This window comes from Athene cunicularia (genome assembly GCF_003259725.1).
Source record: "Athene cunicularia isolate RWA chromosome 2 unlocalized genomic scaffold, athCun1 chr2_part1, whole genome shotgun sequence".
NCBI classification, from domain to species: domain Eukaryota; kingdom Metazoa; phylum Chordata; class Aves; order Strigiformes; family Strigidae; genus Athene; species Athene cunicularia.
In genome coordinates, this window is record NW_020799095.1 from 42,362,383 (window position 1) to 42,389,776 (window position 27,394).

Sequence of the window (27,394 nt, forward strand, 5' to 3'; positions counted from 1 at the left end):
GAGCGCGGTCCCCGGCGTCGGGCCGTTCCTCGCCCAAGCGCTTCTTCCCCGCTGCTCCCACCGGCTGCCGGTGGCCACCGGTAGTTTGCGAAGAGTTTTCACAGAGCACTGCCCTGCTACGGTGTGGAGGGTCCCTGGTAACCGTAATACGGGGAAAAAAACCCGCACCATGAATTTCTCTTTAATGGATGCAGCCGCGTAACAACGTACAAAGCGTTCAGAATATTGAAGACTTCAAATTTAGGGCATCTGCTTTTAACATCGATATGTTTTTAAGCGTGTCTTCAGTTTTCTGAAGAAGTCTATAGTGTTGCTGGAAACATGGTTAATAAAAAATTGCCCTCTAAATCTTTCCACTTTTTGATACTGTAAATTTTAAAATAATGGATGATTTCCACCAAAAGTCGGGAAACCGTGCTGAAGGTAAATTTAAGCTGCTCGTTAGAAGAAATTTTTTTCCAGTCAAACTGCTGTTCTGGACACATCAAAAACTGTTACATCGCTAAAACTACCGAGACTCTCCTCAGCTGGATTTCCAGCTAACTGTACCTTTACAATGTGCAACACAGTGCACACGGTTCTGCGCTCAGTGGTTACAAAGGATAACCTGCCCTTGGTAAAGCAGAGGGACAGGTGGATGAGCACCAGCCCTGCAAGGTGGTGAGTGCCCTCAAAATCCATTTTGGGGTTCTTGATGTGTTTCAGGATGTGGTCAGTACCACGTGCTCTTGCACCCTAAATCTTTTTAGTTTGAAGTATATCTGAGTGAAACGGGTGTATACATTAGAACAAAGTCTATTGCAGTTTGGTGTGCATCCCAGGTTTGCAAAGTATATGTTGTGTTACCTTTGTGTGCTAACAAATTTATGTTCTCAGAGTAACCTTTGATATTAGATCACTGGTACTGGGAAACTTGTAGTTGTTTTGGAAGTATGAGAGAGAGCTGTCATTTATTTGGCAGGTTTCTTAAATTGCAGTGGCAACTTTGATTTATCCCTCATTTAGGTAACATTTTTATTTACTGGAACCTACCTTTCCAAAATCCTGTAATTATACTACTTTCTGATGAGTAGGATATCTGCTCTCAGTTACTGAATTTTTACAACTGTAAAAAAAGAAAAGATTCAAAATCTGTTGTGTGAAAGGAAAATACAATTAAAACCATCATGTATACATGGGGCTTTATTTTCCAGGGGAGCTATCTGGAAAGTAGATAATACATAACAAACCACAAATATTTTCAGTATAACACTGAACTTTCTATTGTAAGTGCTAGAAATCCTAATTTATGTCAAGGATCTGTACAAATTCACTTTAAAAAATAAAAAAAAATCTGCCCTAAAATCATAATTTCAATAGTCAATGTAGAGAAAAGATGGGGAAAGGAAGTAAGGTTCTGATATTGTAGGTGGTAAAATGAGACATTTGGAGAAGGGACAGATTTTTGTGAGTTTTCATGACAGCTCCTGCTGTTATGCTGATGGCTATTACACCGTATTTTTAAAAGCTGCACAAGTGGCTTGCCCACAAGGAGACTGCAGAATAACCAGGTTCTCAGTTCTAACTCTGGACTCTGGGTCCATGCAGAATAACCAGGTTCTCAGTCCTAACTCTGGACTCTGGGTCCATGATCACAGCTTAATTAATTAAGTACTGCCATTTTTAATTTTTTTTTTTTTTAAGAGTTTTTTTTTTTTAACCAGATCCTGTTACTAAATGTCTCTTAAAAAGAGTGAGAGAAAGGAGAAACTTGGAGAGACCACCCTTTTCTTGGTAACTACAAGTGTGAGGATGTCTGGAGTACTGCATATTCACATTTTACTTTGTTATGATGCTATCTGATTTGAGCTAATCACACTGTCCCTTCAGCTTCAGTGATGTTTCCTGCTTTCCCATTTGTCACCTACTACAGTCATTTCTCCCATGCAGTCTCTTACAGACTCTGCATGTTTCTTTATTATACTCTGTCTGCTTCTGTGAATCCAACTGACTTCAGTACAACTTCCTGGTGTCTTGTTTCTCTCCCCAATACTGTTACTTCTCTGTCTCTTCACGTGGACATAAATAACCTTTTCTGAAAACGAAGGAACTTGGGGCAGGGCTATAAACAAGTAAAGGCAATAGTGCTTTAATTTTTCAAGGAGTGGAGTTTTCTTCCTGTGTAGCACTTGCTTGAATCAGATAATTGTGCTCTGTGGCCTTCAGGAGATAAAATATACATGGTAGAAAAGGGAAGAAAAGAAAAATTTACCATGTCAAAGAAAAAGCAGTTTGATCAGTTTTCAGGTTCTGTGATTTGTATTAAACTTTCAGCATTCTAACTTACCCCAAAGCCAAAAAAAAGCAAATGTGTTTACCTTCCTGCTTCAGTTTGACTCAGTTTTTCCAGAGTAAAAGACTCATGAAACAATATTGGTGAATGCACTAGAAAGTTAAATATTTTCTTGTAAATGACAACTGCCTTGAAATGCTGCAGGAAGGAGCCAGTGAACGCTCTAGTAGATTATTTTGACATTTTGTTTTGAAAAGTCAACGTGTGAGAAGCTAAAATAGGCAATGACTGGATCTGTAAAATGCCTAGCACATACCTGGGCAAAACCAGTGCCAGTTAAAGTTGTGGCTTTCATTATTACTAGTTGCATCCTTCATAAAGAATCTTAATTAGTGTTTCAAGACCCTAGCCTGTTTGTTAATTTGACACAGGTGAATGGTGTTCATCCAGAATGCAGATTTAAGCTGGAGATTCACAAGGAGGAAACAAGGTGCATGGAACTTCTAAAGAATGCAAAGCCAGTGGACTACAAAGGTAAGAAAAGATAAGCTGTAATGTAGCGTCAGCTGAAGTATTCAAGATTTTCTCCATTTACCATCTTTACTGTTGCAGTTGCTGTATCTGTAAATTATAATTTGATGTATTTTAGAATTTATGCAGCTTTTGCATTAAAGGTACAGCTGCAAGCAAGCATGTTGTGAGAGGTGTGCCAGGTGCTAGACATGCACTGGGTGGGACACTAGATGGGAGCAAGTGTATTCTCATGTTTTAAGCTGTTGCTGCTAGTATTTTCTGACTGGTAGAGAAGCTGCAGGCTGGTGATGACAGGATCAGCAGAAAAAACAAGTCTGAAGTAAAGTTTAAAGCCTTGGATCCAAGCATTTATCTCATTTATCTCTAGCTATGGCTGAAAGTAAAGTACTAGCAACAGGAATGATCTCTGGGCTTCCCAGACAGAAGATGTTTCAGATGGAAGATCAGATTGACACCCACAGTACCAGAGTCATGCAAAGGAAAAACTGGACAGTAGTGTTGTAGTCAAACCCCAAATTCTCTCTGTTACTTTGTTTTTATTTTCTCTCTACATAGAAGGATAAATATATAGACACAGATACAGCAAATGTAATTTAATACAAGAAAGAAGGAAGAGGAGATGTAGTTTACTGTTTTTTAATTTTAGATTTTACTATATTTCCTTGCTAGATTTTCATGTGAGTAGAACAAAAAAAAAAAAAAAAAAAAAAAAAAAAATGTTTTCCTTGTAAGTTGGAGCTGCTAATAAAGCCATTTGTTCAGCAGGCAAAATACAAAAGTGACTGATAAATCCAGGCAAATGAAAAGCGAATCTGTAACATTAAAGTAGCTGGGGCAGAAGTTGGTTAAAAGGTTTTGGCTTTTCCGTAAAGTTGGAAGTGTGTATTTATTACTTTTTTTTTTTTTTTAATGGAAAAGATATTAATGGTTTATGATTAGTTATCTTTTGTAAACCATATGCTGGAAATTGCGAGCAGAAAGCAGTTTCTACACACCTACAGGTGAAAAGGCAAAAGTGCTTCTTGGAGTGCTTCATTTGCATACATTTTCTGCCCAGCACTCTGGTAAAATGTGAAATATTGAAAGGAAGGATGGGCTTTCAGTGAGGCTTAGATAAAGGGGAAAGAAATTTTAGATCTAAGGGCAACTGAACATTTCTTGATTCAAAACACAATTTAGATTTTTACAAAGTAATTTCGCATCTAAAACTAATAATTATATTTCTGTTGTTAAATGATCTTTAAGTGGCTGGAAGTAATTAATTTCAAATTAGTTCTACAAAGCTCTAAGCCTCGTTGGTGTCCTGCCTTTTGATATGGTAGTCCAGGTATGTATCATCTCAGAATGACTGGGCTCCTTGGAATACTACAGCTCTTGGAGTGTGGTTGTTTTCCTTTGGCTGAAGTAGGTGATACATAGTGCATTTGTTTTTTCATATTCACTGTTTTGAATGCACTCTGAAGATGATTATGGTACTTCAGGGACTTGCCATCTGCAGTGCTCTGTGAGCATAAACATGAGTCCCAACTCATGATGGTTTCTCCACCTCTCTTCTTGACTTAAATGTGTAACTCCCACTAATATCAATTTGTATACAATAATTAAAAGTATCAGCAGCAGTTTGTATTTTACTATAATTTCTCCTCTTTATTAATCCAGAACAGTAATTAGGAAAATTATAATAACAGGGAATAATTTGCATGGATATCTCTCCAAGTGAAATCTTACTGGAACAATTCATCTACATTTAGATTTTTTTTATTTATGAGTGGTGAAGAGAGGCGGCTGTTACATAGATAATACTAGTGTGAAGCCAGATGGAAAAATAATTACTAGCCCAGCTTAATGAATTGAATCTTGAATTAATAAATTCACTATTAGCTATTATACAGCTTTGAAAGTCAAGCTTTCTTCAAGATCCACTTTTGTGATCCAGATGCTGGGCTGCTCCAAGGGTATCCTTGTGCTGCACACCAGTTTTATCTTGGGTTCCCTAGGGGAAGAAAGAAATTTTCTGTTGATATTTTCTTCACAGTCTCTTTTCACTGGAAGAGGGGTGAGGCAAACTGCTATGGAAGGACTTCATGCCTTGGAAGGACACAGTATGTCTGATAGTGTTGATTCAACACTGCAGGTCGTGATAAAACAGCAGTGGAAGGATTTATAGATTGCATTGAATTCCTGGCTGAAACTAAGGGAATATTCTATTTTGTAGGAGGCTGGAATAAAGGCCCTGTGGTAATGAACCCTTAAAAACTGTATGTTTAATGTTATTAATGTTACAGGAGACTTCATCCTATGCTTCATGTTACAGATACCTTTACCTTTGCCCGTTCAGAAGAGCCTACGATAAATATATGCATTTGCATTTCCAAAAATACCCATTTCTCTATGTGCCCTTATTTTCCTAATAAGCTCTCTGTACTCATACAAAGATGCAAGGAGTATTTTGAACAGAGACTTTAAGAATGTCACAGTGATACTCTGACTATTGATAAAGAAGAATTACTAATGAAAATTGGCAAACTGGAACTAGTCCAAGTCCTAGCTCCACACCTAAAACTTGTGGTACATTTGAAACATAATTCATTACAATAAATTCACAAATCCTATTTCACTTTCTCCTGAATGGGAAAGATGGACACTTTTCTAACTTTAGTATGCACTACCTGCCTTACAAAAGCTATAATGAAATCTAGTGAAGGTACTGTATAGAGTTTGGAAACAAAGATTCACTGAGATTTTCTACTGGAGGCTTGGGCCTCCATTATCAAAATCAGCGGGATTTTTTTCATTAACTTCTTGGGCACCTGAGAAGCCTTCACAGCTCTAAGTAATGTGCTCTAGAATTTCTAGCATGCATGGCTACTGAATTTTTAAAGATCCAAATTTTATGGGACAGGCAGTTTCTCCTTTGACCTAAATGGCAATTACATACTGCGTACCTTATTTAATACTTCTCAGCTCCAAGTTAGAGTCAAAGGAAAGATTTAAAGGTGGTTGTAGGGTTGCGTGGTTTTTTACGTAATAAAATGATGTTATAGTCATCTGAGCTGCCTCATAACATCGGCTGAGGAATTTCAGTAATTCTTGTAGCGCACTTAAAATCACTGACTACGAATTCTGTGAAGGACTTGATTACTTCATGGCTTAATAAAGCAACAGGGTGTTTTGCAAGGAAACACTATATCAATACTGCACAAATATCCTTTGAATGATGCTAAGGGTATATTAAAACCACAGGACTGACTTTGTCTAAATTCTGCTCATTTACCAACATCAAACTGTTAGACATTCGGACCTCCTGCTTTGCACCCTTTGGGGGATTTTCAGGCATTGGCACTACTCTTCTGTTAGTGGAGAGCAGTGCACTCCATTTAGGGAAGAAAGTCACTCTCCGAAGATCTGTGGCAGTGCCTTCCTCTCTGTAGCGCTCTCTAGCAAATCCAGTTGTTTATTTTATGAAGGCTGCATTGGCTTCTTTGTGCATTTGTTTCCTTCTTTCCTCATATAATTTGGCACCTAGGGTATGGATGCACCTTAGCTGGAAGGCAAGGAGAGGAATTTTTTTGTGTGCTTTTTTTGGAAGGCAGATGAATTGTATTCTAAATAGCTCATAATAGCTATGAATTTTGAGGTCCATATGGAAAACCACTAATTTATTTTTTACCTATTACTGATGGCTTGTCGTCTTACAAAAAATAGAAAGCTTCCAATAAAAGTGATTGAAACTACATCAAAATTGGCCCACTGCAAATTTCTATCTTTATTCAGTATTTAGAATTTTTCCTTATAAAGTGATTGACTTGTTTCTGTTTACCTTTAAATGAAAAGAGAAATCTTATGGTCAAAAATACGGGGTTCTACAACAAAAAGTTCTAAAAAGATTTTGTTATCAGAAAATTAAGTCTAGAGGGTTTTTATTCATTTTGGACTTAGTGGCTGCACAGTTAAATGAGTCTTTTTGGCTCTTGCTTTCCAAAATGTGTTTTTGAGAGACCCATATGCCAGACAACATTTTTAATTTTAGATATCACATCTTAACTTTGAGGAAGGGATGTAGACAGAAAGAGAAATGGCTTTGAAAAGAATTTCATAAACTTCTCAGAGAGACTTCATAATGCAGCTAGTAATAGGAAATTAAAACAGAACTACCAAAATTATACTCTTACTTATTCATAAATGTAAAGCAAGAGGGACGAATGTTTCTATATAATCCAATCTCCTGAATTACACTGCCAGTAGAATTTCACTCTGATTCCAGCACTGAGCTCATGATCTTGTGGGTGAAACAGAGCACGTTTTTCTGGAAGCTCTTCAGAATGGTGGGATGAATATTAAAGTGTTGGACCCATGCCAAGTTATCCAAAAGTTAGTTTATCCAACTAACCTCTGCTGTTAAGGTTATTTTACCAGTAAGAAAGGTGTTTATTTTGCATTCTAATCCACATACACACACATCTCTGTATTGCACTGAAGGACTGACTCTGAGTATAACTAAGACAACCTGACAATCACTTTCTCCTCCACATCAATACATAGGAGACTTACACAAAGCCAGGTGAGGCATTTTTTTGCTAGGTGAAAAGGAATCTCCTCAAAATTCTTGCTTTCTTATTCCTTCCAATCTCATCAAGGTCTTCCATCAGTTTTTGTTTGGTTTTGCAGCTATTTTCTCTGTAGGAGTCAGTAGTTCAGACTGCAGTGTTGCTTAGAGTTATTTGAGGTAGCATTAAAGGTAGAATTAAATGAAGTAGTAGGATCATGGAACTTCCTTTCATGCAGCACCAGTAGTTCTTGGCAAGACAACTTTAGCTTTCTTGAATCTCTGTGCTGCTGCTTTTCTAGCTGTAGTACAGATGTGGCTATGTTTTAGTTCACACATTTTTTTTATGAGGGGAGCTGAAGGGGCTGCTTTGAATGACTATCTTGGCTTCCATTCACTGAAGTATCATCATTAATGACACCGTATAAAACTGATCATCTCTATGGTGTTGACAGTGTCTGGGCTTTATGGAAGCTATTCTTATTTATTTGAAGGTAAAAAAGAGGCAGAGCTGGTTTGTCTTTTGAGAAGACTGGGCGATAGGTGAGAAAGGATGTTGAATGAAAGGAGTTGCCTACTGAAAAATAACCAACAGGAAATAAACTGCAAAGACCAAGAATCAGCCTCATTCAAAAATCTCATATAATAAAGGTTACTAAGGGTGATAGTAAGAAACTTTTTTGGAAATGAGAGAGGCAACGTGTGGCCACAGATATACTGGACAATTTTGAAGGTCTGAAATTTCTACCCCCCTGCAAAACGTAAATAGAAATTCAGCCGCAGGCATTAATAAATGGCAGTTGAAGCCCTGAAAAAGGAAAGTGCACAGCCGTAAGTGAACTTACTGTGTTTTTCAGAAGATTCTGAAAGAAGCACTGGAGTCTTGATAAAGACATCTGTGGCCATGGCAGTCTACTCTCCATGACATCCAAAGTTCAAATACCACAAGCCATAAGCTTGTATACCAAAACACTATAAACCTCCAGCAAATACAACAAATAGCACATGGGTTAGACATAATCCAAACTAACAGAAATATATCTGGTCCCGATATACAGAGTCTTTTAATATTTTGTGGTGTGGCTTATATGAACAGTAGATTGATATTTAATAATATTTTTTGAAGAATGTACAGCATATCTAAATTAGGGCAACATGAAGATGAAGGTACCTCTTGAAGTTTTGACTATACGTCCATTAATATCTTTGCAGTATAAGAGAAAATGGTGTTCTTATAGTAAGATAAGGGTGCTGTCCAGTCATACAAAATAAATGTTCTTGTCTCCAAATAATATTTTGAGTAATTGGTAAGAAGGATTTATTTGGCGGAAAAATGGAAAATGCATTTTCTTTTTCAGAGGGCTTTTTTCAAAGTGTTTAGCTGGCAACTTCCATGTTTCCATACAGAACTCTAAAATTATGTAAATTACATTAAAATATAAAATTGTCTTACGGATTCTTTAATGAGAAACTCTTCTTCAGAAGGGAAATAAGGCATTTCTTCTGAAATGTTTCATTTAGTGAAAAGCCAGTAATCCCCTAGAAATCTCAGTAACAGTATTTTTGCCATTCCTGGTAATAGTGCTAGCTTGTGAAAACCTATAAACTTCAGAGACTTTACATGAATGTGAGGTAAACTCATTTGGTTTCGTTGTTCTGTTTAACTAGCTAAATCTGATGTATACTGTAGACTTCCAAAATTCTACTTGCTGTGTATGAGTAGTTTTTGTTGACTAGTAATTAAAAACATTTTCCTTCGGATTTCCTCCACGTGTCTAAATAATCAGACCTTGTGTACGCTTCGGTTTCACAACAGCGCCTTCGTTCAACATAGGCATATTGGAGCTGCTGCTTGAGCGCTTTGCGGGCGGTGTTTCCAGTTTCACATGATCGCAGGCTGGCAGCTCCTCGTGGAGGGGGTTTGGGGGCCCCTGGGCGGGCAGGCCGGGCAGGGCAAGGCCTGGCAGGCAGAGCCCATGCTACCCCCAGCCAAGGCAGCCAGAGGGCAGACATGGGCAGGACCAGCCCCAGACGTCAGGCATCTCCCTGGGGTAGGGACAGGCAAGGACATTAGCCTGCAGGTGGGGGTCAGGGTCGGGCCTGGTGCAGGGAACCAGGGTTGGACACAGCCCTGGGGTGGCCGAGCAGGGCCGTGGTGGAGGGTCGAGGCCCAGGCAGAGGCAGGCACAGGCACTGCTGTGACAAAGCTGAGCTCAGGTGCGCTTACAGCATCGCTGAAGGCCCAAACCTGAGCTTAGATGGGACCCTGAGCAGAGGCGTAAGGCTGGTCAGGGCCATTAAGGCCTATTAATGCACTCAGGGCCCTGACCGAAGTAGGCAGCATAGAGCTTTAGCAAAGTAGCTTGGAGCAAAGGTATTTTTGCTAGTCTTATTCCTGTTACCACTTTAAGCAGTTCGGCTGTGTGTTTGCTTTGCTTCTACTTTACTAGCTTGCTGTTTCTCTAGTGCCTCCTTTTACTTTCTTTCTTATTACTTGTGTGAAAATGTGGAAAGAATTTCAGTCTGTATATGTTCATAAATTCTCATGCAGTCTAAATTACATGCTGTGGCATTCAGACCTACAGTCTAGAGAACATTGCCCATAAGAGGTGAGATTGCTTCTGCTTTGTCAAGCAAAGTACAAAAATCAAAACGTTTCCCTGTTTGAAAAATAAACCCTAGACTAGCTGACAACTTTCTGGCTGATTTTCAAAGCACTCTCTCTTTGTTTCATGTATCATGCACGCCTAGACAGTTTAAAAAATGCTAAACCTCTCCTTGAATTGGAAATTTAAAAAATCCAAATGCAAAGTGCCACCTAGTGGTTAATGTGTAGATTAAACGTACATATAAACAAAACTTTCCAGTATAAACCAATGTGTTACACATTTTTATAGGTGAAGAAGCACATCCACGTAAGCAAACTTGTTGCTCAGAGACTGGATCTTTTGATAGCAGATTGGTGAATGTGGTGACAATACTTACATAAGCTCAAAAAAAATCAGAAACACAATGTAGTTTATAGTCTGCCACATTTCCTTTCACTATGAAGTATCTGCGAACGCATCACAAGCATTAAAGACCAAACATTCAAATGAAGTGACGCGTTGAAACTAGCTAAGAATAGCATCTACAATATTATCTGGAGGAACTGGAGGGAAGAGCAGTAGAGGAGTGATACCATGGCCACACTTTTGAGTCATTGAGCAGAGGTTTTCTGGGAAGATTGATTGTTTCTTTGGATACGCTTTGAATGACACACCAGAGAAATACATGATGCAGATAAAGAGGTTGAAAAGAGATTGGTATATGTAGGGTGCAGGAGTGTTCTTCTAGACAGCACAGAAATAGGGATGAAGAACCTATTTTTCTTGCCTTTCATAGCTTCATTAATAGGTAAAGAAGAAAGTAAAGAGTATAGTAGTAGAGATGTGCAGAAAAAGTTGAGGAGCTAAGACTAATCAAGACCTGGACTGGTTTTATATGTGTACAGAGTAGAGTGAAAGGACAAAAACAATCAAGGCTTGAGAATTTATTGAAGTAGAATGCAAACATAGAGACTGAATCCATTAATGAACATAAAAGGATGAAAATATACATTAAAATACATTTGCATACTTAGAATATTTTTTTAAATACTATAAATAGAAGTGCAGACATATGAAATAAACATTGGAGCAATTTGTTTTATTTAAATTTGATATATTTTCTACAGAATTATGGGTAAAATTGTTACTAGAACTAAAACTTAAAACTTTATTTAAAGCTAAAAATAAAAATGTTTTGTATCTTAATATCCTTTGGAGACAGCAGGAAACAGGCTTATATATGTGGGAGATGAGTAAAACTTCTAGAGAATAAGAGTGTACATAATGATTTTATGAAATGCAGCAATGATGGATGACAGTCCAGAAGTCATAACACCAAATGAATTAATGGCTGGACACAGAGTAGTAGAGAGCAAGTGAGTAGAGAGGGTAATATCAAGCCTGATCAAGTTAGATTTCTATGTGCAGAAAGAGACACATTTAACATAGTATTTATCACCTCTTCATTTTCCAACAGTGTAGGTATTTATAGCACTGTAGGCTTCTCTGTAGTCACTGGGGAGAAACAGGCAGTTGTTGGCAGCAATTAATCTGGCCTATTTTCATGTATTTTAGGATGAAGTGAAGAATTCTTCTGTCACCCTCTGACAATATTGCATATGTTTTTGTTGTAAAATGATACTATGGTGGGTAAAGAGCAATATCTACTTGAAGACCTGTGAAATTCACCAAGGTCTCCAGTTGTGCCACATTTAGAATTTCCAAGATCAGTGGGAAACTAATTCCTAGTTTCAATTGTGCACAGTTAAGCTCGTGTTTTACAATAGGGATATGTTTTTGGGATGGAAGAGACAAATTGATGCAAGTGAAGTAAGAATCGACTTGTTAATTGTATCCTGCCTCTGCAATGGGGTATGTTTTGCGAAGTGAAGAAAAAGATATATGACTGCAATATTGTCAAAACATCTGTAGTAATAGGAGGAGAGGGAAATGAGGAAAGGTGTGACTTGAAAGCTCAGAAAATGCATATTGTTTAACAGTTGTACTTCTAGCAGCCTCTAGCAGTGCACCAGTAACACCATCATTTCAGCATTCAAACCTAGACCAGTTTACAGAAGTACACTGTAGTCAGTGATTATAAATGCCTCCAGGACATTTCAGCAGTTTCATCAGAATTCCTGTACCATAATAAATAAGCCTGTAAATATACATAAATTGAGGCTTAATGTTCTTATTGGAATTCTGATGACAACAACTCAAGTTTCACTCTCATAATTGTTGATGCATTTGGATGTAGCCTAGGTGCAGAAAATAACATCTTTTGTGTTATTTCATCTATTTGATTTAAGGAGTCTGAAAAAATATCATTCTATCCTGTGCTGTAGATGCCTGTGAAGTCTTAAAATACTGAAGAAAAAGTGTAAAAAAAAAAAACAAAAACCAACAACAAAACAAACAAAAAAACCAAAACCATTCACCAGAAAACACTAGTGACTTGTAATGTTTTGAATGTCAAAAACTTGTTTACTGATTTCCTTCCTGCAAAGCTTGTTTCAAGTTTTGATGCAAATTGTGTTAGTTTTGGTGGGAATAGGACTTGTACCTCATTTTTTCTGTATAATATTGCATGTAATTGAAGCTTGAATAAAAGTTTTGTGGGTTTTTTTGTGGAAAATATACTAATGGAGCTCTGAAGTCTATGTTGTTCAGCTGCCTTTTTATCAAAACCTTAGCACAGTCCATACAGCAGTGTAACAAAAATTTATAAAGGCCTCTGAACTGTTTGCAAGTTACTGTAGCAAATCCACAATCTTACAGAAAGCATATTGAACAAAAGGGAAAATTTGTGAAAGTCATCAGCATTTATGGGTATGCATGAACACTTTCATGACTCATGTCAGCTCTCACTTGTTAGTGGAAATGAGGATGAACTAAAAAGGTCTGAAGTCGCACAAGATGCTAATTAGTCTTGTGTACTCTAGGGGTTGTTTGTGCTGGCTCAGTCAGTACATCCATCAAAGCCAAAAGAGTTTCATTTTGTGACTGTAGTTCTGAATGCTGGCAGATGAAGAAAATAGTTTCTTTGTCTTTCTGATTACTTGTATGTCACGTTGTTGATGTTGTTTCTGGCTTAAAATCAATTGGGAAGGAAGCATGACCTGAATTGCCTGAGGTAAACATTCTTTTACTTTTCATAAGCCCTGGTGTTGCATCATAGACAGTTGGACTTGATTTTGATCCAGTATTGCAACTCAGGAAGCACCTAAGCATGTTTAAGTTCCATTGACTTCAAAGGGTATGAAGATGACTTGCTCAGATGTAAACCTCTTAAATTATATACAGATGACCAAGTCAACATCATCTCAGAGATACTGTTACTAAGGCTAACAGAAATTCCACAAGTGCTAGAAGGGAGTACAAGGTAGACAGGTATAATGAAGCATAGATAAAACTCATGAGTTAATTATTAAAGAAATGTATGAACTGCTGTAGAGGGTGATACACTAGAAAGGACAAACTTTGCATGATCTCAGGGAAAACAGAAGTGTTTATGGAATCTAGAGAGTATTACACTCTGAGTCAGTTGCTAAAAACATTCATTCAAGAGGTAAGGACCAGAAACTTGAAAAGAGTTAATTGTTAGTGGGAACAGGAACTTCTCAGCCAACTGTGGAATACAGCTAAAATGAATTTCACTCTCACAGTTACTAGTCCTGAGTAAGTCTCCCTTACCCTAAAGTAAGGCTACAAGGAGTCAGATACGTTGGTCTAGGAGTCAGAGTTTGTTTAACTTGGAGAAGAGTGATCTGATTGCTATTTTGTCTACCTAATGGGCTTATAGAGAAGATGGAGTCAGACTCTTCTCAGATGTGAACAGAAGAAAAACCCCAAGAAACACAATGGGAAACAATGGAGGTAGCCTGCAGCAAGGGAAATAGTAATTAGATACATAGAAAAATTCTTTGTGGAGGAGACTGTGTTTGTGCAGGTTACCCAGAGAGGTTGTGATACCTCAATTTTTGAAGATTTTTGATGCTTGACTGGAAAAGGTATTGTAGTGAGGGTGGGTGTGTGAGGTAATGAACATTTAATACATTTCTTGTATACCTTTTTGGAGGTTGATACAGCATAAAAGGCAGTGGAGGATATGGCAGTACATGATATCTATCCACACAGATAAACTTTGTGAAGTGTTCCCATTAGTAATCCCTTATTTTTGACATAATCTTTCTGAATTCAGAACAGATGCTTCATTTAGAGCTGTATAAACCCAAAAGGAGTGAAGAGAAGAAAGCCAGTCCCCATGCACAAGTGACTCTGGAGAACAGCATTTCCTTGGGAAACTGTATAAAGGGGACTCTATTGAATTGGTGACCAAATGCAAACTTTACCCCATAATCCTCCTCTCAGAAATACAGAATCACAGAATCATCTAGGTTGGAAAAGACTCTGAAGATTATCCAGTCCAACCATTAACCTAACACTGACAGTTCCCAACTACACCTTATCCCTCAGTGCTGTGTCAACCCGACTCTTAAACACCTCCAGGGATGGGGACTCCACCACCTCCCTGGGCAGCCCATTCCAAAGCCCAACAACCCGTTCTGTAAAGAAATGCTTCCTAATATCCAGGCTAAACCTTCCCTGGAGCAACTTGAGGCCATTTCCTCCTGTCCTATCGCTTGTTACTTGGTTAAAGAGACTCATCCCCAGCTCTCTGCAGCCTCCTCTCAGGCAGCTGTAGAGGGCGATGAGGTCTCCCCTCAGCCTCCTCTTCTCCAGACTAAACACCCCCAGTTCCCTCAGCCGCTCCCCGTACGACCTGTGCTCCAGACCCTGCACCAGCTCCGTTGCCCTTCTCTGGACACGCTCGAGTCATTCAATGTCCTTTTTGTAGTGAGGGGCCCAAAACTGAACACAGGAATCGAGGGGCGGCCTCACCAGTGCCGAGTCCAGGGGTCAGATCCCTTCCCTGTCCCTGCTGGCCACACTATTTCTTGGCCCCCTGGGCACACTGCTGGCTCCTGTTCAGCTTTCTGTCAATCAACACCCTCAGGTCCCTCTCTGACTGGCAGCTCTCCAGCCACTCCTCCTGAAGCCTCTCATCTTTTTTAATCTCCAAACCCTATTCTTGGTACAGCACAGAGGCTCCTTCCCATCTATCACACTTAGATGTCTTCAAAGGAAAGCGAGTCCCATGGGAATGCTATGCCACTGGCTCTCATGCTGCAGCTAGGGCAAAATCCACCTGCCACATTCTTGTGCTCCCTAGTTTACATATACTTTAAAAGTAACTTAAACTTAGAAAGTAGGATGCTAGACACTTTAAGTCAACACAAACTGTCCAAGTTTAATTGCACTAATATGGTTTAATACAAATATAGAACTTTAAAATATTCCTTTTTACATCTTTATTTAACTCAGGTGGCTTGATTTGGGGCATGACCTCACTAGCACAGGTAAATGAATAGTGAATTGCTAATACTATAAATATGCTGAAGAACAGTATTATACATGCATGTAAGCAATTTCTAATCCAAGTTTCATGTTTTCTACTGAGAGGAACAAACTGTCCCTTACACTTTCTAATAATCTTATGGAGATAATATTGGTAGGATAAAATTTTAATTTCTCTCTTTAGCATTAATTACAAATTTAAATTGTGAATTGTCAGTTGCCTTATTTGAAGACATAAATGCCCAGAATTTTGCATGTGATTTTTTTCTGAGATAGCTCAAACTGAGATAATGAGTAACATTTCCTTACTTTTTTGTCATCATAATTCTTCTTAAGACTTATATTCAGAAACCTTCATAACTCTTCACTTAGCTTAGAAGGCAGGCATTATAAGTAGACACCTTTAAACAAGTGGAGCATGATTGATCCAAGAGCTCGTAGTGAACTATAGGAAGATTTACGCTCATTCACAAGATACTGCTTTTGGGCCACATTTATTTAGGTATCATCATGGGCAAAACTGTAACAAGTATTTCCTACCTACTAGTAACGAGATGTTACTAGTGCTACAATAAAACATGCCTATAAAATTTAATGACCTCCCCTTCCTGAAATCAATGTACACAAGCATTCTTTGTTCAAATCCCTGTTATTTAGTTTAGGAGAGGTGATTTTATATGTCCGTGCCCATTGTCCCCAAAATTCTCCAGTCATGGTGCGCTCCTATTGTATTTGTGATGCTGAGTCTGATGAACTACTGAAATATTTCTTTGTGATGTTCTAATCTGCCTATTACTGCAGATTAAAAAGTTCATTTTAACTGTGTTTAAGAGATCCCCAAAATTTTGGAAATGTTAGTAATCCATATAAATACTCAGAAGTTACTTTTTAACATTTATTTTCTTAGCATGATCCCATCAAAATGACATAATTTTAATGAGACACTTTACAAACAATATGTTAACTGACCTAAAAATATACTGATTAATCAGCAGACTCTTATGATTCCTTTACTGTTTTCATAGAAATTACCATGTTTGCATCTTTCTTGAAAGAGGCTAATCCTTCTTGAACTAGCCATCCAAAGTTTCCACCAAGTCTTTATAAGGTAAATACAGTAGGGTGATTCAGACCAGACTGAGCTTTCAAATCTTTTACTGCTGGTTTTGTTTCAGGATGTGTTGGAAGCTGGGATAACATCACGTGTTGGCGTCCTGCGAGGATTGGAGAGACTGTCACTGTCCCTTGTCCAAAAGTATTTAGCCTTTTTTCTGGCAAACCAGGTATTTCATTTTAAGATGTATTTTTGCTGGCTTCTCTTTGGTATTTTATAACATAATGTGCTAAAAATGGTTTATTTGCAGTTTAAGGTTTTTATTTTCTTTTTAAAGAGTTAAAATAATAGGTTCTTAACAGAACTCTTCATGATATATCATGTAAACATAAAATAATTGTGTTCCATGTGGTGTTCTTTGAGTCAGATACTAAATATATATTCTGGTATAGTGACACCATGGCTGAAGACAGTTTGCTCTTTTTTACCTATTAGTGTTAATTATTAAGGCAGCTGAGCTTGACTGATGTCTTTAACAGTTTCAGGTCACATGCAGGTAACTCCTTCTGTGCTTAGGAGGGGAGCTCTTCCTTGCCTGCATGACAATAATGAACCAACATTAACATTTAACACCTAAAAATTATCACTATTGCTGTTTAAGGTTGTTATTATAAAACCTTTTATTCTGTTTTTTAATGGAACTTGAAGAGAGCTCCAGGAACTCAGATTGCTGAAATGTTTAGCTGTTTTAAGTCTACCATCCTCTGTACCATCTTGTCAATACATTATATTATCGTTTGACTTTGCACTTTGGCTTGTGAGTGAGGCTTTAAAAATAGATGATGCACACACAGCATTTCACATATGTATCTCAAAGCAGAGCAGGAAAAATCTTATCTGTGTTGCACAGGTGAGGAACCTTTATCATGAAGAGCTGGTGAAAGATGCAAAACTTATCACAGTGATTTAATTCATCTTTTGAGGTCTCTGTAGAGACCATTGTAACAATATTACTTTTAACATAGAGGCTAACATGGAGTATGACTAAAAGACCTTTATTCTCAAAACTGCTGATTAAGTTTCCTTCCCTAAAAAATAGATAACTAAAACAGTCTACAGATGAGAAAAAAGGTTTTCATTCTTGGAGCTGGTGAATCTTGATTATTTTATCATGATGGTCTAAACAGTTTATAAAGGAGAAGGTATGTGTAATCTTCACTAAATGTTGTAAAATCTATAACAGTATTCAAATAACTCAAAGATTTTAAAGTGTTGTCATGAAACAGAGAGGACTAATAAATATCAGCAATTGAAAATGTGAATTAAATCAGCTGCTTCTATCTGTTTGCCAGAAGATAGAGCATGCACACTGTCTCTGGAGTTTGGATGTTTGATATTTAACAACTGTTAGTACCTTATATTACAGTAACATTTTAATTTTCCTATAAAACATCTATAATAAATATTTAAATCTAAAACCTTCACATTACAACTGTATCTCACTTGGGCATGTTGTCATTAAGACTGAAAGATCACTTCCTGTTTATAGTTTGCTATAATTTTCTTGTGTGTAGCTTTTTATATAGTTACTTGTTTACTTCTTCCTTGTGGAGCTAACAGGATCATTTGTTAGAGGCATCTGTTAAGAGGATTTTTAAAAATCTTGTCTTTCTATAACTTCAGAGAAGGAAGGCAGCAAACATCTTGTATGGTTGATTCAATTAAGATCTAATTGTGTCAGCACCCTTATAATTCAGTTATGGTCAGGAACATATAATTTATTTAATTCATACACAACACATGTGAAATTCACTTGATTCTTATGGCAGGAAATTATTAAAATATCTTTAAATTTAACTCTTTATTTAGCCAGATTTGTGAAATGTATGCTTTAGTTTCCTCAGGATTTAAGAGGAATTAAAATTATACTACAAGATGATCTAGACTACCTTATTTTTTATGGAAGCATTCCAGATCACAACTAGGCTTTTAAATACCATCAATTCTTTAAAGGATTTCTCAATTTAAATTGTGAATTAAAAAAAGTAGTTGTCTTATCATCTTTACAACTTTTGGAGGACTGGCTGTTAATTTCTTCTTTGATGTCACGGAGATAGTTAAAGTATACCACATAATTAATTCTCTATTGAATATTTGTAACTTCATATTAAATTAATTTTTACTGTAAAAGTAATCGTATTATCCTATAATGGGTTTTTTTTTTTATTGTACATGATAATGTAGGTATCAGAGAGTTATTTTTTATTTTATATATGAGTATCAGAAAGTTATTGAATTAAAAAGTGCATTTTTAATTGAAATATATGTGTCAAGTTGTAGGTTTTAAATGAGGTCGACATCTGAAATATTTAATTGCATGGAACAATACTATAGAAATAAACAATGTCTTCCATAGGATATTGCCTAACTGTCTTTAAGTTAGAAGACCTTACAGTATTTTCAGTAGAAAATATTTCAACATCTTGAGTACATAGTCTTTTTCTTGCAAAACTAGCTTTGACGTAATTTGTGGTTCTTTTAACACATTCCTGTGCTCTGCCTCGTCAGAGAATCTTGATGTACTTTTAAAGTGAAGACTCTTCAGAATGCATAAATAAGTTACATTTTCTTTAAAAAATGCCATGTCTATGCCAAATGGCAGAAATGGTCCTTGTTGTTTGAGGAGACACTGTAGTTTGAGGTCAAGGCCTTGTTATAAACTAGAAAGATTTGGTTGTTCGTTGGTCAGCTGTTTGTAGGATATTTACAACTTTCCACTGAAGACTTTATACAAAGAAGAAATTCCAGTAACCAATAGCAAGATAAAAATCAAAGCTTTAGTTTGGAGTGTATATAAACACATTTGGTTAGTCTTGGCCAAAGTTGATCTGGGACACATAAATTTGTTCTTGTGGTGAAAAACAGGCATCTTTAAGTCAGTGAGAGACTACTCCAAACCAAAGCAGTACATTATTATAGATTTCAAATATAACGGATATAACAGTTGCTGTAAGAAGGGCAATGGGCAGTTGCTTATGACCTAACATTGTAAGAGTAAGTTATAATAATTTTAATGACTATTCCTTATTCTCACATCAGACTCTTCAGTTTTCTCCTATTGAAGCTGATCCATATTGTATGACTTTTATTTCGTATTCATTAGATTAAAGAGTAGAATTCTGGGTTGCCTCTTCTCGTCTGCATGACATTATCTGCAAAAAGAGTCAACTTCTCCTTTCAGTTCCAACCAAAATGTCCTTTCTGAAATTAATAGATGTTCAAAATTTCTTTCCAACCATCCTTGTACATCTCCTGTATGTTCCTTAGACTACATTGTTTCAGTGTTTGGTTCAAAGGGTGGGATTTGGCATGCATATTTATTTCCCTGTTCTTCAACCTATTATATAATTTGGCCTTTAAAGTGCGTTACCAACTGTACCAACATTTGCTGTACCAGTAATTCATCACCATAATAAGAGCTTTTATAACTCTTCAGTAGATCATTTGCTATTGCCTTCTCAGAAAAGCTTAGATAGGCTAGAACAACTCTCATTTAAATTACTTTTCTACCAGATTACCTACAAATTATCCCCTTTATAGAGTGACCTGAAAGACCCCTTCAGAATACTTTAGATAAAACAGCAAAATATTACAGGCTTTTGCAGATGTAACAGAAATAGCTGTTATACCAAAGCAGAAGCCTGCCATCACAGCTTGGAATTACGTTTGTACTCTAGTGCAAAGGCAACTCAGAGCAAGAGTAAAAACCAGGTAATATGAATGAACAGCACATGAAATGACTGAGTTGCTTTAACAGGAGTGCTAGAAAATGCAGGATGTTAACAGAATGACAAAATTATGTTGTCTAAAGACTCATTGATGAGGAGACTTTGGAATCCTCATGATTTAAATTCTCAAATTTTGCTTTACAGGAAATATTAGCAAAAATTGTACGAGTAATGGGTGGTCAGATATTTTTCCTGACATCTTAAGTACTTGTGGATATAATGACTATGAAGATGATTATAAGGTAGGAAAAATACTTTTTCTATTCATTTAGATGCTGGTGTTCAATACAGCTATCAGACATACTGCTTCTAAATAGTACCCATTTTACTCTGTTAGAATTAATGAAAATCTGTAGTAATTTTTGGTAGTATTGATTGCCATATGCTTGGGTTGCAAATGTCATATAAGATAAAATCAGAAATATAGAATTCAGTAACTGTTCGAAATTCAAGGCGATAAATGCTTGGTAATTGCAGTAATGCATCTGTATTTCTAATACTGCAGTGGCACTCAGCTTGTGCAAAATATGGTTTGCATTGTGTTATTTCTAGAAGTTTCTATCATAACAAATCCTACTACTGTAAGAATCAGTTAATAATACATGCACCACTTGATACCAGTGTATTGTTTAAGTAAAATAGAATTAATTTAGGTCATTGAAATTATTGCAGATTTATATTGGACCTTAGCAACTAAAAGTCATTCAAAAAGATATCACGATATCTTAAGTACACTGTAAATGGAAAAATGAATTTGTTCACGTTGCAGATACTCTTTTTTGTTCTTTTTGATGAGGGAAATAATTTTTCCATCATGTTTTGCCTATTTTCTATCTGTTTTCATGCTAAGGCTAACAGAGCAAGATTTTGTTTGCAAGCATGAGCTCACAGTCTCAGTAAAACTCTTAGCATGCACAGATTAAGTCCTCTCATGAATAAAGGTACTTGTCTGGTTGGATTTTTCTGGGTTTTAGTACGTGTGGAATAGCACTAGCAAATCTCTTCTGTCTGTTTTGCAGAGATGTTCTGTCATTCTAGCTAAGACATGCAGTTCTTGCCATCTCTTTCTGTATTTAAAAGTCCAGCCATTACTGTAGTTGAAAATAGATAATAAAGAAAATGGATAGAATATGTTGTTTTCCCAGCTTTTTTGAAGACACATTCTAAAACATCGGTATCATCCGACAGTTTGGGAACACACATGCATTGCTGCTAAAACAGCCATTTTAAAACACTGTCATTCAACCCAGACATTATTATGTGGAGTGAAAATGGGTCAAGACTTAAAAATTCAAATTAACAAAAAAATAACATTTCAAGTAGTGAGAAATACTTAATTAACAGATGAACTAGTATAATAGAAAAGCAGTTCTTGTTTGACATATTCATTACTAATTTAATGGAGGAGAATGAAATGTGAGTTGACCATACTTGCAGGAATGAACCTAGAGAAAATGGAAATAGGAAGTAGTAGCAACATTTACAAAAGCCAGGTAAAAAAAAGCAAATAAATTAGGATAAAAATCAGAAGAGAGATGTGGAAAGTGGATACTAAAAATATTATTAACAAAAGTACAATAGATAGAATATCATAGATGTCTAACATTGATAGTATATGAAATAAATGCTTAGCATGTTTCAGGGAGGGAAAGGGAAAATACAAGAACTGATTGTATTTGAAGCAGCATTGCCTGAGGGTCCTGTCCTTTTTTCTCAAATACCAGTGTCACTGCTTAAAGAATATTCTTTGTCTGAAGATCATAAACTGGTTATTTCAGTGGGACAAGACAATAATCCTTTTCTAACCTTAAAGCTGACAAGTCAAAAAAGTGGATACAATAGTGCTGGCTTGTCAGAAGGTAAGCTGTTCCTATGCAGATATTATTTTTTTTGTAGTTAAAGAAATTACAAAAGTCATCAGAGTAAAATCTGGAAAGGGAGAAAGGAAATCATATGTTTAAATCTGTCTCTTCATGGGAGACTATAAAAAATGCAAATATCATGCAGTTGAGAGATTTCAGGAGGTATTTGAGGTTCTACATCAGCCAACTGTTACACAGAAGAAAGATATTTTCTTGAATTCAGATCTTAGTCTTCAATGGTAGAACCTCAAAATAAAAATTCTTTACTCAACATAAATCAGTATATTTCATTTATATTTGACCTAGAATTTCAACAAAAAGATCTAAAAATGATATCCTAAGTATCTGGATACAAAATACTTTGGACACTAAAATGTTATGCAACAATATGCTTTGTGGATGATGTATGAGGTTGCCCTCAAAGTTACAGTAACTAAGAAGATCATATTTTAGGGAAGGTGGCAAAATACTTTTCTTATGGCAAGTCTCAAGTTTTCTTCTATATGCTTTCTCTGAAGACAGTGTTAAAGGAGAAGATAGAAACTGTCTTTGGTGTGAGTTTGGTGCCTGCATCTTCACTGCTGAATGACTTTCCGTTATAGATCTAATTATTTATTCTTGTTTTTTTGCTGTCTTTTAGGATAAGGACTTCTGTCTTTACTTCAAAAGGAACTTATTTCTATACATATTTTATAGTTATTTTTTATATATATATTTATATTTATATATATATGCATACACCCAGACATATATATCTCTCCAGATATGCATCTATTTTGGGCAGTTTTGAATATTCTAGAGAAGGCTTTATAGAGATCAGTGAGCAAATACTGAACAGGACATTTATTAATAGATACAAAATTTTTATGATGAAAATGCACTGAAATGAGAAAGCTTATTTAAAAATACCACAAGCATGTCATCTGTTATTTCTCTGCTGAAAGAACTTGTCTGCTTCCACAGTTTGCGTTGATTTTCCTGAGAGTTAAAATGTTCGATTTTGTCAGTATACCATGTCAAATGGTATATTAGTAGGTACTATAAAAAGAAATGGTTTGCTTAACATTTTGAAATTAACTATAATTTCCTGATACAGCACTCTTAAATTGAATGTTTTATTTTATGTTAGATGTTAGTATTCTTTAGTGCTCCTACCTGTATTTATTGGGACTAATTTGACAAGTATGACAGTGTCTGAACAAATTATCTGTTCGTTGTTATCACATCAAATTGTAGATCTAAACCTTTATTTTATACTTCCAGTCTCTTTCCTATAAGTGAATTGGTTTCTGCTAACATTCAAGATCAAGTTTTAGGTTAATCTCAGTAATTCAAAGGTTTTGCGCTTTTTTTTTTTTTTCTTTTTTCTTAGTTTGTGTTGAGCTCATGGTAGCACAATGGCAAAATGAATAGCTTGATTTGACCATGCTAGAAACACACCTCAGGGTGTGTTAACCCAACCCAAGCCTCACTGCAACATTTCTTTGACATATTTTGACATCATCTATCTAGGCTGAACAAGCTAGAGATGTGTCCTAGCTGTCTTCAGAGGGTATTCAACAATCTGTCAGCATTCTTAATACACGACAAGGTGCTTGGTGAATGTAAAGGACTGAAAGATGTCCACATTATTTAAAATAATGACTGGCTCTGTTAATACAGCTTTGTCTAATCTTAGCATGAATTGTCCTGAGATTTATTAGATCACACAAAAAAACCCAAGTTACAGGCTATGTGATTTGAATGCAGAGGGTCAGACAAAGACAAATTAATGGAGAGAAAGATCCTCGGGGCTATTAAATGTGGTGATACTATTGCAGCTTGTGCATAAGTAGAAGCATCATCTATGGAAGTAGTATTTCCCTATTTGGCCACTGTCCTGAAGCATTCACTCTTAGGCTGCTGTCAGAGAGAAAATCGTGGGTGTGCTAGCCACTATGCAATACAGATACACCAGCCAAGACAAGTGGAGTCAAGGCAGTGAGGTCAGGACTGACAGAAACACTGTCTTGAATGCCGGTAGCTACCTTTAGAAAACAGATGCATTACTACTGTCTGTGAAGTGGGTCATTGCACTGGACTAATGGATTGTTTGTATTGAGTCTGAACTGAATCCTTCGCTCTCAAAAAAATGCAGTGCAGGGCAGCCATCTACCAATGCTTTTTCTGTGTGCCTGTAAGTCATGTTATATTTATTTACATTACATTCTCCATTTTTCATTACCTTTTCCATGAGATGTGATTAAGATACCACTATTCCTTAAAACAAATAACAAGATCTTCCATTGACATCAAGTGAGAAGGAGTATGCCTGAATATAAGCTGATATTCTCTCTTGTAGAGCACAGTGGGAATTTAATTTATTAATTTCAGACTGTCCAAAGACACTGCAGAATACCAGTATGCTGTGAGACTGTTCACATTCATGGATACACATATGCTGGTGCACATTTACACAGGAAAATATGGAGGTTTATGCATTTATAAAGTTGTCATATCTCCCACTATGGTTAGGGAACTTTTGAATAAGAAGATACTCTTACTGACATAATTAAAATTAATGAAGCAATTTTTACTTAAGGCAATGTTGGTCTCATCTTTTTTGAGTGATGTTTAGGCTTAAGGTGAATTGAAGGAGAATCATGTCAGAAAAGGGATAGCATTAATTACTTGCATACAGATTATTAAATACCATGAGGAATACCAGTTTTATTACATATATTTTTAGTAAATTTTACTTTTCTCTGCATGACAAAATATGTAAAAGTACCTGATAAGAAAAAAGTAAATTGTCCACAACATGTAATCCATCTGTTTATCTCAGTGTATATTTATTTACTTATAAGTAATTACTACTGTGTTGTTGAAGTTAATTTTGCAAAAGGAAAGATCTAGGTCTCTTTATTCCACTTCTATTTGCATTTGCTCATTTCAGGGTTTCTAAAGCACTGAATTAATTTGCTAGACTCAGTTTTATTTTACATTGTTTGTACAGTTTAATGTTATACGATATGTTCTTCTAGCATGACTATTTGGCTATTAGGGAATGTACTTTGACACATGTATCATAAAACTGTAAGACTACAAATTTTAATATAGTTGTAAGTAACCATATCTGTGAATATTAGACTCTTACATACAGTATTACAGCAATATACTGGCCCACAGAATAAACAAAATGAAGAGTCACTTGGAATGATAATGATTGTAAATACTTTAGTAATAATCAGTTATACTTCTGGTAAAATGAATAAAGATGTGTGGGTTTTTCTTTTACATTAAGGGTGACTTCTGGTCAATAGCAAAACTCCTTTGGACAAAGAATCAAGCCCTAAACTTTCTTGAGTGGTTTGCTCTTCAGCACTGAGTTACCCTCTCACCCCTAGAGGTCCTTCCAAACCAAGGCTGATGTTGAAAGATCTAATGGGTAGCTGTCAACTTTGCCGAGGAAACTTCTGTGCTATGTCTATTCTGTAAATAAACTGAAGACTTCTGTCTCCTGAACTTAATAAAAATAATATGAAGCTAAAGGAAACATTAATCGAAAAAGGTGTCTGTTCTAAGAAAACAAAACACAAGTGTGTGGAAGAACAGATTTTACAAAAAAGTGTATTGAATATAACACTAATTACACAGAATTTTATTAATCCAATTTAATTTAGTTTTATATGTGGGTTTTTTGATACCCTTTTAACTTTAGACAGCCACAAAAAAAAAAAAAAAAAAAAAAAAAAAAAAAAAAAGAAACATTTTAGGATTAGAACTTTATAATCTAGAAAGCAGCTACAGATTCTGTAAACGTTTCCATAATTTTGTTTTGAAAATCATAAGCCGATGATTTTTGCTGTGCCTAACCACGTATTGAGTTCAGTTTAGTAGTTATAATTTGAATATTTTCTTCAAAAATTTAAAAGTTGGATTTCAGTTTTGGAATCAGTGTTGCTCAGATAGTCATGGGAATATTTTGCAGAGGCCAGCTGTTCTTATTACTGTTGCACAAGCACTGTATTTGTTAGTCTTGCAAAAAACTTCATGTAATTTCAATTTCATAATAACTTTTCAATTTCATATGCATCTCATCAATTTATGCTTTGAATACAGTTATAAAAACTAGATGGGATTTTCATATTTATTGTGTGTTAAAATCTTTTAAAAATGTAAGTATAATTTAGATTTAAATTCTGTTTTGGTCATTCCATACCTTATTTAAACTCATTTTACTCCTGCTAATCTTGTACATTTTTTATTAAGTTCAGAGGTTAAAGCTAAAGTTTAATTGAGAACTGGATAATTATGGTTCACACAGAATAGTAAATAAGAAATAAGATATGCCCATTTTGCATAAAAGACTGATTTTTACTTGCTATCAGATTTGTTATTTCTTTGCCTGTTTCTTTTTCAGCAATACAATATAAAGAGTTTGTTTCTAAATGGTACTATGTAAAATACAGAGTAGTATTTAGTAGCTATAACTAAGTCAGTAACTAAATCTAAATTTCTGGTTTTCAGCTACCACAACACAATGCAGAATTTAATTCTTTCTCTTTATGGGGGTTGTATAGATATTTAATAAACATATAACTTCAGAACACCACATGCCAATTTTTTTATTGTGTCACTAGGGGTTGTAAAGGTTTTACAGGCAAATTAAGACATTTCTGTTTATGCTCATACAGGATATTTAAGTAGCAGTATGATTGCATCCTCTTTAACGCTGAGTTTGATAAAGTGCTTCATGCTAATTGTCTAAGATTTTTGCTTGCTTTTGAAAATCATAACACCTGAATTTAATTAATTATAATTTTTGATGTAATGGATTTGAAATGTAGTAGTGATTACTTAGCTTTCCAATTGTTTGAGAAGCAGGGTTAATTTTTGATCAGTAGAAAATTTTAAAACATTTAAGATTTCTTACCATTATAATAGTAGACCAATAAAATGGTCTGAGAGAATGAAGTGTGTTCATTAGTCACAATTTAAAGTGTAGAATAGAGAATAATTAAAAATCTGTGTCATATGGTAAAATAATTTCAATTATGTAATTATTTTTGTACTGGCTTGTACTTACTTTGAACAAAATGCACATGGTCAAGTACTAAGGTAATATCAAACTGTTAATCTGCTGATTAGCTTCAATCCTGACATACTTCCATGTAGTTATTCCTTGTTCATCCCTTTGGCAGATGAATGGCCAGCAGACAGGTTCAGTCCTACTGACACCGAAAGCTATTGTGCTGGACTAAAAGTGCACAGGATTCTGGTTTGGATTTTAGTCAGACTATTTGTTGTAGGGGTCATGCATGTGTACAAAATGACAACCTCTTCTGTTCTC

The 27,394-nt window shown here is 35.9% G+C and overlaps 1 protein-coding gene across 1 annotated transcript in view; it reads left to right on the forward strand.

Moving 5' to 3' along the window:
- Positions 1-2,646: 2,646 nt before the first annotated feature.
- VIPR2 (vasoactive intestinal peptide receptor 2) overlaps positions 2,647-27,394 on the forward strand; it is a 60,160-nt gene continuing 35,412 nt past the window's right edge. The window contains exons 1-3 of the mRNA XM_026842589.1: positions 2,647-2,806; positions 16,534-16,641; positions 20,345-20,442. Coding sequence (XP_026698390.1) covers positions 2,767-2,806; positions 16,534-16,641; positions 20,345-20,442 — 246 coding nt within the window. The 5' untranslated portion in view covers positions 2,647-2,766. The remainder of the gene's footprint in view (positions 2,807-16,533; positions 16,642-20,344; positions 20,443-27,394) is intronic.